The following is a 14,878-nucleotide window of genomic DNA, read 5'->3' on the forward strand; positions in this document are numbered from 1 at the left end:
TACATTTTGTACAAGTCGAATTACAGTGTCACATGAATCATTTGTACCATAAATGGTTTCAAAGGAGCAAATCTTAAGGCATTGATGTTTCCTTTTTTGGTACCGGTACATCTTGATAAAAACTTTTGTTTTAAAACGTCATTACCAATACATTTGCTTGAGTTCTGAGCTACTTTGCAGTCTCTACTGGGTCTGCCATTTGATAGCCAGTCAGTTTACACAGTGTGTTTGCAGGGGTCTAGGGCAATTACCCCCTGGGCAATTACCCCGGACCCTTCCCCTGGCCCTAATCCTAATCCTAATCCTAAATCTAATCCTAACCCTAACCTAAACTCCTAACCCTAAACCTAACCCTAATCCTAATCCTTACTCTAACCTTACCACTAACCAGCATTTAGCCGGGGGGTAATTGCCCTCTGGGGGTAATTGCCCGGATACGGTTTGCAGACATGCCATGGAGTGAGCTTTAGTTTCTACTGTCCTATAGTCCTTGACCTGTCTTTTCAACTGAGCCAACCAGTTAGAACGATGTTATGGCTGTTTTCTTTCTTTGTTTTTATTTCAATCAGTTATTTCTATTACAAGAGTCACTTGTATTGATTTTATTGATACCCCAACATTTTAGTATCACCATGATGTAATTGTAGTAGCACTGTAAAATCTTGCCTTCTTCCTAATTTTGACACCATCATACATTAAAATCACTTTGTTGCAAAGGAAGTACAAGTACACATGTACACGTGTATGGTTTACAGTATACTGTGTTCTGCCTTGCAAGATGTTCTGCAGAAGAGAAGTGTGACAACATTACATACATTTTATATTTGTAAATTTTGATGTAACCATTCCTAAGTTCTCAGATTATACAGGCTTGATAAGGAAATCTGAATCAAACAGCATACAATATCTACTTTCATTTTAAATAGCTACATTTTTCTTTCGATTCAAGCAATGACAATTTACTGTGCATTCCTTTTGCTTCACAGTGCAGATTTGTACACAATTTCACACTTGGCTATATTTGCCCAGGTGCTTGGCAGGTATACTTGTCAAGCTACTCTATCAAAAAGCTGACTATTTGTTTGCAATTGATTTCCTACAGCTGATATAGTAAATGTAGTGTCCCATAGTATATGATTTTACATTGTATTTTGCTACCTGGCACATATTGAAAGCAACAATGGAAATTCATATGGATTAAACACAGAAAAGAAGAAGATTTTGGCACAGTGTTATTCTAACTCTGGTATTACAGAGAAATGAAACACACTGAAATTTCTATACTGCCAAATATTGGACATGTATTTCAGTGGAATTGGGATTTTATTTGCCAAGAAATAAGGCCGTAATCTTTGTTGGATTTCCAGACCACAGTCCATAAACCTCATTTTAAACTCATAAAAAATTGATGAATTAAATACAACCTTGTGCTAAAAGATTTAGCCATGATGTAAGTTGGATAGATGAAACATTGCAAAGACCCTCATGATGCAAAGATTCAGGAGGAGGATTACATAATCCCTATCCAGCGACAGTCGCTGTCTGGACATGTGGCTTGATTGGAAAAAAAAAAACAAGCCAGAGGATATGTTTGGTATGCATGCACACCATATATTTTTTGAGCATAATTTCTGCCAAGCAAGACAACTACATGAGTGCTTGAATTCATGTGCAAGAACTGCATCAGCAGAAATACATACATGTATTTGTAGTATTCATTTCAAGACATGTGTTACTAATTTTGATATTCTCACCCTCAGCAGTATATTTCCAATATTGTTAATAACCCAAAATCAATGGACACACAAGGTTTCTCCACAGTCATTCTAATTCTTATTGCGTACTGTACAAGCTGGATTTTTCACAAAGAGACATAATTTTTAAAACTGCTGAAGTTACCATGGCATTGTCTGACTTGTAGTAAAAGGATTGCTCATTACCTGTGGCTTTCAGTGTGGTTGTCACACAAGTGTTGGAAATTACAAATTTGCAATATATCGAAGAAGTTCTGTTCAAAACAGGATACAAGATTGACAGGAATGAGCGTTGAATGAGATATGTACAGTCAAACCTGTCTTTAAATAGCAACCACCTGTCTATAGCGGCCACCTGCCGTATGTGACCACTAAAAAAATTCTCTCTAAGAGAAAGAACCTGTCTATAGGGGCTACCTGTCTATAACATCCACTTTTTTTGTCTCCCTTGGGTGGCCGCCATAGACAGATTTGATTGTACATGATTACTGCGAAAGTGAGTATTTCCCTGCACGTAATTTTTCTGGCTCGGCCGAGTAATACAATTTCATGTTTTTAATTCTGCGTAATCAAGACATTACGTAGTGGTACATATAGCAAGCAACATTATTCACATATATGCTTTTATTTTCATGCTAGGTTCTTATCGTGCAAAATACGTTTAAAAAAATGTTCACAACATGAAAATTTCCACTTTTACAGGTAAAAATCAACATTAGATGAAAACCTGAACTGCAAACATTGGATATTAATGTCCCACTTTGCATTTCTGTCTCATCCTGTATCATTCCTCCCAGCTACCTGCCATGGTTCGACATCTTCTACAAGGTCTTGAACAAGATGGCTAGCCTGAAGAGCAGCAGTGAGCAGACGGCCAAAGCCCTGCTGACCGAACTGCACCGGATCAACGTGCCCGCTGCTGGACAGTCTTTCAGAGTCTGCATTGACGATGCTCCCAATTCAATAGTAAAGTTCACTTTTTATACATCACCCCTTCATCTCTTTCTGTCATCACCTCATCTTTACCTCATCACTCCATCTTTTTGTTACCTCTGCGTCTTTCTCTTTAACCCGTTGAAGACGAGTCCCAAGAATACTCGGGCAGGTGTCAATGAGAAATGCATGTTATAGCAAAATCAGTCCGTCCTCAATGGGTTAATATTACTTGATCTTTCTCTCGTCACTACGTCTTTTTTCTTTATTACTGCATCTTTTTTCTCATCTCTGCATTTATTGCTTTTCACCACATCTTTTTTTTTTTCTCATTAAAGGTCACACTTTTGTTCTTCTCATAGTTCATATACTGTAGTTTTTGTACTCCTCTTGTTGTCCATTTGTTCTTATCTAATGTCAATCTCCTCCTCCTCCTCCTAACTCCTCCTTGTTACCATGGCGATACATCCTGTCTGCATCAAGAAGCAGTGGGTATGAAATAAAAGCCTAATGAGTAGAGTCTCGAGTGATGAAGAGCTGCAATCATTTGTAAGTGTGCTCATATTCGTAGGTAGCCATTGTGTCAGGAGTGATCAAATCTTGATACCAGATGAAACTCTTTATTCAGATGCTCTGGGAGATACCTGTTAAAACTGCTTTCAGTGAGATTTGAAATACTGGAAAAGCATGCTGACAGAACTACACATTTGCATGTTCTTTTATTCTTCTCTACTTTATCATACCCTCCATTGAAAATCTTTTCTCCTACCTCTTCATAATGATAATGAAATAGATTTGTCTTTCTACAGCATATTTCTGGTAAGACATTAGTCATTGCACTTAAGATCATGAAAGTATGATTGCAGCAAGCTAAGAAAGAAAATAAGAATTTCTTATTAGATTCTATTCAGAAATAGGTTCTGAGGGTACTGAACTAAGATCCTATGGCAGTGTCGTCCACGGTGTCTGTGGGAGCATTATTACACATGAACAAGCATCAGTTGTGCACCCCTGCTGTCAGTGGCATTTTTATTTTTCAACTTACCAATGGATGCATATGTATGATATCATTGCAAATTAATCCATTGAATGACAGCTGACTGATGCAAGGAACAGGCCTTTTTGCAGTTCTGAAGCCATTGTGCCTGTGGTTTCATTTTAATTGCTGCAATTGTAAACCTCAAGCTTCTCATTTAATGTGGCATCCACTTTCTTATCAAAGCCAACTCAGTACAGCTGTGCGCAGATATATTGTTCATAGTCACTGAAGCGGGTTGTCTGCTCGCTGCTCCCTCATTTTGTAGAATCAACGGTGGTTCAGTATAGTACTGTTGATGAAACTTTTACATTTTGTTTCTGCAGATGGTGACAGGGAACTAAAAAATCAATGATCAATCCGTCATTCACATGTAACGGTCTTAGCTCGTTTTTATTTCATGTTCTGAACGTACTGCCATTCAAGTTTTACCAGCAGAGATCAGTAAACATGTGATTTTCTTTTTCCTGTTTGCTTCCTTCACCTAACAGGATTTACTTCATACTTGCCCAGACACAAAGAAAACCTTGCCTAGTATTCCAGAGAATGTAAGTATCATACATTTCCAGGAAATATCACCATGAGTGGTATGAAATAGATTGTAACTGGATTTGTTTTTAATTCATGAAGTATACACATAGTGCACGTAGTGACAATATTTGTACTGTACTTTTCCATGTATTCCTTACTGCTGAGATATACACAAGTCATCGATAGTTTCTGATATACTCATTAGTAAGGACAAGAAATGTATGTAATTAAGGCAACTTTTGGTAAATTTTACATACCCTGCAGAGAAAATTAACAAATTTGCTATTCTATGAAAATTTGCTTTGATATGTTGCTTTCTCTGTAACATATTTCGAAGTAAATGAATGTTTCAACTGTGTTATAGTTATTCTACATAATGTGGTATCTTGTATACAGCCGTGTGATCTACTATGTGTGTTCAATCATGTATTGGAAATACTTCCATGTACAAGAAATGTGTGTGCAGTTGTATATATGGCAATTATATATGTGCCATATCTCTTTCGTAGAAGGAAGTGGTGTGTGGCATTGTGGATTATCTGTCAGTATAATCTGTATTATGTTATGAATGTTACATTGTACATGTAGGTTATCTGTCAATCAAATCTTCATTATGTTATGAATGTTATATTGTACATGTAGGTTATCTGTCAACCCAATCTTTATTATAATGGTATGGATTGATGGCAAGTGAATGTCATGATAAATATAAAGAATTAATCTATATGACTTACTAATTAAGTGGTTATTTGTTTCTTCCTTTCTACCTGCTCCAGATCAATATGACAGAATATTTCAGTGCAGTAACTCCAGAAAACATGATCATTCTTTTTGTCAGGTAAATTGCCCTCGTTGGTGATACCTTTTTCCTCAACTGTTTTTCATGATTTTGTGGTGGTAGAATTACACCAAAGACCTGATTTATCTCCTAGTACCACCTCTTTTTTATTAATTTTTGCTCTTTGTGTACTTTTCTCTACAGTTGTCATGTAAAAACAAAACTTGGCCTCACAACCAAAACACATACATTGAATAAGACTCTATCTGCACAGCCACTCTTTGCCTGTGATGCTTGGTAGATGCATTGTTTGTGTTTGTTATCTTGATTTTTTAATTCAACTATATGTGAGACATTCTGTCTTTCTCAGTTTAGATTTTGAAACCATGAGTGAATTGAAAAGTGTGTATAAGCCAAACGTGATATATGTTACAGTCATTTTTTCTTTTTGCTGGTGTAATAAAAAGATGAAAGAAAATAGAATAAAGATATAAAGTTCTTAGGGCATTAAATGTGGTGTAGAATGGTAATTCAGGGACATTGATTCAGGATAGATAGTGTTTTTTTATCTATTTGTGCACAGGCATATTGAGTACCGGCACATCATATTTTATTTTATTTCTAACACATTGCAATATCTTATTTTCTCTTTTCCTGGTCAGTTTGTTACATGAGAGAAGAGTACTCATCACATCCAACAGGTTACACAGGGTAAGTTGTTTTTATTATGTGTATGTGCATTTAGGGAATGCTGCAAAGTTTCAGCAAAGTTTTAGTGCCACCATCACTGGATGAGAAGACCACTACAGTTCGTGTTGTTTCGCATGGTCAATGATACAAAGAAAATTCAATATATTTTTATTTTTCCAGTATAATGAAAGAGCACTTGACTTCCCTCCTTCAGAAAGCAGGGGGGAATAGTATTACCCTCAACATATGTCAGTAGCAAGTCAAGGGAATATTTACTTTTCATAAAGAATTAAATATTACGGTGGAAAATAAATAAAAGTAGTTTCCAGATATCTGTGCAATTAGGCAAGAGCACAAAAATGGTTAATGACAATGATACATGCATACATACATTTTTTATAACACCATTTTCCATTCTGATTAAATGCTCAAGGTGCTTTATAGCAAAGCAAAAAGACTGAAAATACATATACCATAAAAGAAGAAGAAGATGAAAAAGAAGACATGAAAGTCTGCCTTCAAAACACACTGTTAAACAAATAGGATTTTTAGTTACTCCTAAAAGACGTTACGGAGCTTGAGTCTTTCAGCTCACGTGGAAGTGAATTCCACAGTGTTGGTCCAGCATGAGGAAAAGCTCATTCCCCCCAAGATTTCCTAGAAAGCGGAATATGTAAGAGTCAGCACGAACTTCAACTTTAAATGAGAGATTCTTTTTCTCCTGATAATGCAGTTAGCGGCCTGTGTCCACGGAGCGGTCTCGATGCTGTACCCCCTCCACTGGCAGCACATTTACATTCCTGTCACCCCCTCGCACCTGATCGACTACTGCTCGGCACCCATGCCTTTCCTTATCGGCGTTCATTCTTCCTTCATGGAGGTGAGAGAATCGTCTGGTATTGGTGCTGACATCATTTGTCTGCTATCAAATTAATAATAGGTAGTTTTCACCACACGACAGGAAGACCGAGAGTACGCGGAAACAATCAGCTATGACAGTCCCCGCACTCAGACTCCCGTCCCCGTATCTAAGCAGTTTCGCTTTCCTGTTAGGACTGAGGCGTGGGGACAGGATTGCTGATTGACTGGCTGGCTGGCTCAATCCTGCCCGGCATTGGGACCGAACGCTATTTTGGCCGATTACCGTACACATTTTCCCCAGGATGGGACGTTTCTCGGATTTGATCATACGCAGAAACAAATTTTGCACATGGCATGCTCAACTACCGTTGTGCTAACGAAAACTCGCTAATAATCATTATCCAAGGCAGCAGCATGCAAATGAATTTTGCATCTTAGACGGGGCTTCCCCAGTGTGAAAAGAGTATGTTATCTGAAAAAATGCAGTGTCATGGATTTTTTTTTTTCTGACCAACCAATATGGCTTTAAATTCTGTGCTTTGGTTTTGTATTTGATTTTTTTTTTTCCGATGCATCCTATTGCAAAAAAAAAAAATATATATATATATATATATTTGTCATTACCCATTGAAGGGAACTGCACACCTGCATTCAAATCTGGAATATCTGTTCTAAAATGAAATTGGATATGAACCCATTGTTTAATGCTCCAAAGTTAGCCACAATTTAACTTACGTAGGCATGTAATTGGTCCATGATTCACATTTAAATCATCAGTTTAGAATTCAAACATTTTGAGATACGGTGAGGGCGGTGAGTTGGCTCAGTCGGTAGCGCGTCTGCCTCACGATCACGCGGCCCGGGTTCGAACCCAAGTCTGGACTGAGCAATGTTGTGTGTAAACATACCGTCCCCTCTAGCAAGAGGCAAAACACTCTGTCCCTCGGATAGGACATAAAATGGAGGTCCCGTGTATGAGAGAGTCACAGCTCATGCACGTAAAAGATCCCACTTCATTCATTCATCGCAAAGAGCAGGGTGTCTTACCCGGTGAAGTGGTCCCACCCCATTTCCAACTGGACCCCATGGAAGATCAGCTTAGTGTAGCTGAATATGGGAAATCAAGCCATCTTTACAGATGGAAAATGAACAACGAACAACAAACAAACAAGATACTGCTACTTGAACAACAAGTGGTTTTCAGATCCAAATTCTGACTTTTAACCTTCAGATTTGAGTAGATAAGTTTGATAGCAATAAAAGCAATAGATATGTACTGGTACTCAGAAAGAAGCGTATATATCTTGATTGAAGATGTTTTCAAGGGATGAATCATTCAGGTATTTATGATCATCGATATTTTGAAATTATGAAATGAGGATTGGTATAAACTTTTTGAAATGTACTGCTGACAGCTGTAACTGGGTTTTTTTTAATGATCTTTGTTCCAACAGCAAGTAAGAAGGATGGCCCTTGATGAGGTGGTCATTCTTGACGCTGATAACAACTCGATAGAGACACCATTCGACGATCTCCAAACACTACCCTACGAAGCAGTAAGTATGCCAGGCAGTGCTGTCTGTCAGCTAGGTAGTGGGAAATGCTATTCCATTAACAAAAGAGCAGTGTATCCATATCTGTCGGATTCCATTCACTGAAAAGAGTATGATGATAAAGAAAGTGTCCATAGGTTGTGTCATGCTGTCTCATCATGCAGTCGTGTAATCACATTCCCCTTCTCTCCCCACCCTTACCAACCTATAATTGACATATGTTAATATATACCAAGGTAGGGAAATAATTGCCTGTATGAAGAGTTCAATATGTTTCTATACGTAATATCATCCTTAAATACTGACTTTATTAACTAACCTATTACACAGTCTGCAAATAGTCCTTCCAGAGAAAGAAAGAAATCTTGTGTGTAGGTAGTAATAGGGATGTATTGTGTGACTGTAATTTGCAAGCAGTACACATGGTTTGTGGAATATCCTTAACTTCAAGTACAGAGGACTTCTAAACTTTTCTTCTTCTCTCTCTTTTTTTTTTTTTTTTTTTGGGGGGGGGGGGTAAAACTGTCAGTGTTTAATGTGTAATATGTTGCATGTGTCCTGAATATGATGAGGGTACAATGAAGAAGCTCTGGCTGTATTGCAATGTGCATAGATGTGCAGTTAATGACCGAATTCCATTGTGAAGAACATGGATGGATTGTAGTCTTAGCAGGTGTTGGATAAGTTACGTAAGCACATGGCTATCAAAATTCAATCTGTAAAGAAAACAGCAGATTGTTTTCTGTAAAATAAGCAAATTTCTGTATTTGATCAGACAGTAAATAATCTAGAATCTTGAATCTTGGATCTTGATTTGTAACAGCGCCAGTAATTAAAAGGCAAAACATTAGACGATCCAAGTAAGGTGTTTAGGTGTTTATTGGCCGTGACCGAGTCAACAGGCAAAACGCACGAACATGTGTACAGAACATAATAACAGTATGGAACGCCGTCTGTTACAGTATTATGGAACGGGTAAAACAACGCAACTCATACTGGCACAGCAATGACTGATCATGTTTAGCAACATATTCCCTAATATGTTCTCGTCGAGCATTGAGTATTTTTGATGTTTTCTTCCATTTGCCTCTTTGCTTCCTCTAGGTAACACAGCTGAAACACAACCTCAAGAATTCCAGCCAGGTCAGCGGTGATGGCGTGGCCAGGTCGTTTCTCAAGACGATAGTCTACCTCCTGGGTAGCTACAAGGACGCGCTCAAATTAGAGGTGCGTCTTCCTGTGTGCTTGTTTGCCCTTGTTGTGTGGATCATGTTATGTAATATTCAGTAGAAGCTTGTGTGCAATATGTGTATACAGTGTATACAAGTTTTGTATTTTATTATGTTAAAAATAGTAGTGGTAATAGTAGTGGTAGTAGCAATAGTCATGGTAATAGTAGTGGTAGTAGTAATAGTCATGGAAATAGCAGGTGATAGTAGTAGTGATAGCAGTAGAAGTAATGGGGTACTAGTAGTAGCAGTAGTAGTGGTAGTACTAGTAGTAGTAGTAGTAGTAGTGGTAGTAGTAGTACCTGTTGTTGTTGTAGTACTAGTACCGAAGGTTGTAGTAGTAATAGTTGTACTAGTAGTAGAAGTTATAGTAGTAATGTAAGTAGTACAGTACTCTCCGCGTAATCGGTTATCGCTTAAATGGGTACTCCGTTTAATTGGGTAGTAATGTAAAAATCAGTTCCAATGCACATTAAAATTGCCTGATAATCGGGTTGCCTCTCCGCATAAATGGGTAAATAATTTCTTGTAGTCTAATTTCTACCCACATTTTATCGCAGATATAACACTTTAAGAAATCATGAATGTCAAATTTTTCCTCGGCTAATCGCATTCTCTGCTTAATTTGCAAAGAAGACCGATCATTCTGGGGAGTGATTTAATATGAAAACACATGTACCAGTACCGACTTGCCACACGTAAACGAACATTGCACATGTAGCTGACACTCACAATTAAATAGACAGACTGGAGTTGAACACACTTGCTTTCCTCCCTTGCTCGGCAACAACAATGAGACGTGTTCTTCTGTTAATCGGGTACTCCGCTTAATCGGGTAAGAAACGCTCTGCCTGAGCCTACCCGATTATGCGGAGAGTACTGTAGTAGTAGTAGTCGTAGTAGTAGTAGTAGTAGTAGTCGTAGTAGTAGGAGTAGAAACAGCAGCAACAATACTAGTAGAAGTAGTGGTGTATTAGAAGTAGTTTACAAAGTGGTTGTAGTAGTAGTACCACTGTTACCACCATCATCATTGCCATTATCATCATTATATTTCTTTTCCTTTATTGCTGATGCAGGATGGACAGATAGTATTTGATCGAGACCAGTTTCTGGCCACCAGCCCCAAGCACGAGCTTCCCTTCCGGAAAATGGTACTACAGCTTCAGCACTTTACCCAGGTGAGCAACTGGTCTGGCAGATTGAGTGAATAAAACAATGACAATGACAATAACTTGGGGTTAGACACCAACATCCCATCCCCATCCCTCCCCCCCCCCCCCCCCCCCAGGATTTAGGACAAAAATAATAAAATCAAATAATAATAACGTCAATGAGTAAGCAAATGAAACATAAGGAAGCTCATTAGGCTTACATTAAGATTTCAGCTTTTGGAGAAAATGTGGTCTTACATGAGAGACATTGGAACAGACAAACAAATTTGGGAAATTCTGAATTGATGTAAAACAAATGAAAGCTGCCCCCCCCCAAAAAAAAAAAAAAAAATGTGTAACAATTTTACTGTAAATTATCTAATATGGGATCCGATTTGTGTCTCAAAATTATCATGATTAAGAGGTATTTGTATCAAAGTTTGGAAATATGTTTGGATATACTTGACTTTTCACTTTCTCAGAAGAAGTATTCTTTATGACTACACTCTAAAAACACAAAAGATAATTATGTTTTATTCACTTTGAATACAGAAGAGTTGAATTCTTGTGAAATTGAAGTCACATTGTAGTTTCTGTTTGTAGTGCAAACGAGCAACATCACTCCAGCATTAAAGGACAAGTCCACCTTCATTAACATAAGGATTGAGAGAATGCAGCAATATTAGTAGAACACATTAGTGAAAGTTTGAGGAAAATTGGACAATCCGTTCAAAAGTTATGAATTGTTAAAGTATCTGTGCAGTCACTGCTGGAAGAGAAGACTACTACAGTGTATGATGTCACATGCGTACAACTATATAAGGAAAATAAAAAGAGAATTTCACAAAACTTTACTTTTTGAATAAAGTGCACATTTCTTTGACTTGCTACTGACGTATGTTAAGGGTAATATTATTCCCCCTGCCTTCTGAAAGAGAGAAGTCGAGTGTTCTTTTGTTATGCGAGAAAAATGGAAATATGTTGAATTTTCTTTATTCTTTCTTTATATTGTTGTACTCATGTGACATCATAGGCTATAGTAGTCTTTTCATCCAGCCGTGACTGAGTAGAAACTTCAAAAATTCATAACTTTTTAATTGATTGTCCGATTTTTCTCAAACTCTCACTGATGTGTTCTATTAATATTGCTGCATTCACTCAACCCACATGTCTATGAAGGTGAACTTGTCCTTTAATATCATGATTACACAGCTGAGTATGCTCTTGTAGATACCCACAGCAATAACAATTAATAATCCAGTAGCCTTAGAAGACTTTCTATTATATCGTATGCTAGATTCTGCAAAATGTGTTGCTATCTTTTGCTGTTGTTTCTGTTGCTGTTGTTTTTGCCATTTCAAGTGAGTTCCTGTGATACTGAAAATCTCTCAAATCTTATCATTTGATGCATGATCATTTCCACAGTATCGTGACTTTTGCTTTTGAAAATGAAACAGAAACATGATAATTCATTTTAAATGTGTAGACCTATTGTTGTGGTGTTTCGGGAAACTTTTTTTTTTTCCTCTTTGTCATCACCATTGTCTTCCTGTTTGTATGAAAGGTGATTGGAATTTTAGATGGAGATGAAATTTTCAGAGAAATAATCCCTTGAGGGTTTTAAGAGGGAAACTGAATTCTTTTGAAATGGTTTATATAATAACATTAATTTAATTGGCAAGTCTGATGCATAATTTCCCCTTTTGATTATAACTGAACTGTTTAATGAGTATAAGTAATATTCCCTAGATATATGCCAATGATATGCTTCACTAATCTTTTCTTTTCCCTGCCTTCAACTTGCAGTTTGTAGAGAGCCGCGTGGCAGCGTTAAATCTGGAGACATCAATGGAGGACCTGTTTGAGGAGGAGTTGGACAGCAGAAGTTCTTCGGGTAAAAGTCATGCATATCTCTTGAGTGCTATTCCTTACACCAATTGTAACAATTATGTTACATTTGACAGATAAATATATGGCTTCTCTCTCCAGAGGAATGCAAATTTGGACAGCGTCTGGTGATATGTCATCAATGGTGCTAATACAGCATACTTCATATCTGTACAGAATTTGCAGGTGTCTACCAAACGCATCTGTTGTATACATTTGTACATTGCAATCTTTCTTGGACAGTCTCAATCAACGGTCTGTACAGAATCAAGACACATAACACCCTTACCGGTACTACTTGTAGTTGAAAAAAATTTCAGCACTGGATGCTGTAGAGAACTGCTTCCGAATTATTTGATCAGATGACAAGGTACAGCTGTATGATTCTATCAACGAGTTGGCCATTTTTTCATATGTAAGAATTGAATTTGACAAGCAAATACACACGTTTTGGTAGTTCATAGAGAAATCTGCCTTCGCCCCTGGTGCGGCAATCATATTTCTGAAACAAACTCACACTGATAATGCTAAATTAAAGCAGGAAAAATATCCCTTCCAGGAACCACTCGACCAGATTCCTTTGAGAAGCAGCCCTCAGTAGGGATGTTCTCTCACAAATCTGAGTAGCCCCTCCATGTTTGTTTCAGGCGGGTCATTATTCAGACCAACCAACCATTCTGAATTTGGAGGAAAGAATCTGAATTTTGACCATTCTCAGCTCTCGTTTCTGTATGAGTTTCTATTTCTTATCTCTTTCTTTTTTTTTTTTTTGGGGGGGGGGGAATAATTCTAGTATTCACACTCAGATGGGACCTGCTCTTTCATTCCTACTTTTGAGCCAAACCATCCTTAATTTGTGGTCAGATAGGTTTAGGATGTCTGATTATTGTTTGTCTTCTCCTTGTGTGTGTGTGTGTGTGTCTGTCTGTCTGTCAGGCTCCAAGTTGCAGGACAACTTCAAGCGGAAGCTGAACCAGGCCAAGCTAAAGAGCACAAACTTGTACGGACGGGTCAAGGAGAACGTCAGGGATGCCAAGGACAAGGTAAGGTTGTTGTGGTGACCAATTCTCCGATCCCTCTGCCATTCTGGCTCGGCTTGATGAAAAGAAAAGTTTTCCTAAAATGCTACTCTAAGGCTAAACACTACCTGATATGCTGCAAAATCCAAAACTCATGCAGAGCTGTTGACAAGTATTTTTTTGGATTTATCATTAATATTTTTTTTTTTATGACTTCTGGTATATTATATTTTCTCACTAAGATTTGGAAAATATGTTTCCTGAATGAAAAACAAGCTGTATTCTGAAAATTGTATTCTGAATATTCTAAAATTTGACTGAGCATTCTATAAAAGTACATGTATGTGCAATTTTTCCATTTTCAGTTATACCAAATTATAATTTTTTTTTTTTTGTTCAAATTATCTTTTTGGGGGTTGTTTTTTTCTTCATCTGCTGAGGTTAGCAATACTGATCACATCAAGAAATATCAAGAACTGAAGACGCTGTTTTTCTGTCTTATTATGAATGTTCTATTTGTTGAGTTTAAGTTTTTGTGAATTGGAAGGATGTCAAAGTTGGTAATGGAAAATAAGCGTCTTCCATCCTGTCCGTCGCAGACCAGATTTTGCTATGCTCCATTTTCAATATAAACATAGAGACAGTTGACAGGTGTATGAAGTCAAAATGAAATACCAGTCTGCATTTTACCTTGTTTGTCATGATGATATAGATGAAATAAAACAAAGATAATCCCAGATATACAAGAATTATTTCTCAGAGTTATATTGTCAAAATATTGTTTGTACTTATTGCTTTAGACTGAAATTAAACATAATATATTGACAATGAAGTCATGTTCCTTTGTGTCCACCAGAGGCTTTTAAGCTGACTTGATGTACTTGAATCTTTGCAGTTTCAAAACTCGACTCAGTGATTTTTATATCCCAATACTACCCTCCCTGCTTAGTGGTTTTGATACGTCAAATCATGTGAATGTTATGTCTGTCAAATATCTTATTATGTTATATAGCTCACCTCTTATATCATGCTGTTGTTATACCCTAATCTCATCATACTAATTGTAACCTACAATGTTGTATATTCCATTCTGTAATATTGACATCGATTTCACTGGTTACTGATCTGGGATTTATTTTAGTTGATTAATAGTAATGGTAATAGTAATAATAATGCATATGATTTATAAGGCACCAATTCCACTCTGTCATGTGCTAAAGGTGCATATAGTGTTTACATATTACCTCTTTTTCATGACACTGTATTCCATGAGACACTCTTCTATCTATTTGTATAGAAGTCTCAATATCAATGATGGCAGTAATGAATTAAGATTTTTTTTCTGTTTTAGCACACCTGATGGTAAAACATATTTGGAAAAAGTTTTCCCATGCTATTAATTAATGGTGAACACTACTTAAGATTACATGTCTTTTTTTTTTTCCCCCAGCCATTA

At 37.1% G+C, this 14,878-nt stretch overlaps 1 protein-coding gene across 1 annotated transcript in view; it reads left to right on the forward strand.

Moving 5' to 3' along the window:
• The window catches only part of LOC139744205 (uncharacterized), an 85,239-nt gene that overhangs the window by 36,875 nt on the left and 33,486 nt on the right, over window positions 1-14,878 (forward strand). Inside the window, exons 5-14 of the mRNA XM_071654660.1 lie at window positions 2,552-2,720; window positions 4,215-4,271; window positions 5,031-5,092; window positions 5,695-5,743; window positions 6,456-6,602; window positions 8,038-8,139; window positions 9,241-9,363; window positions 10,442-10,543; window positions 12,323-12,410; window positions 13,340-13,446. Of these exons, the coding sequence (XP_071510761.1) occupies window positions 2,552-2,720; window positions 4,215-4,271; window positions 5,031-5,092; window positions 5,695-5,743; window positions 6,456-6,602; window positions 8,038-8,139; window positions 9,241-9,363; window positions 10,442-10,543; window positions 12,323-12,410; window positions 13,340-13,446 (1,006 nt within the window). The remainder of the gene's footprint in view (window positions 1-2,551; window positions 2,721-4,214; window positions 4,272-5,030; window positions 5,093-5,694; window positions 5,744-6,455; window positions 6,603-8,037; window positions 8,140-9,240; window positions 9,364-10,441; window positions 10,544-12,322; window positions 12,411-13,339; window positions 13,447-14,878) is intronic.

Source organism: Diadema antillarum, unplaced genomic scaffold, assembly GCF_040938485.1.
Source record: "Diadema antillarum isolate AM-2024a unplaced genomic scaffold, OU_Dant_1.0 scf00000035, whole genome shotgun sequence".
NCBI classification, from domain to species: Eukaryota; Metazoa; Echinodermata; class Echinoidea; order Diadematoida; family Diadematidae; genus Diadema; species Diadema antillarum.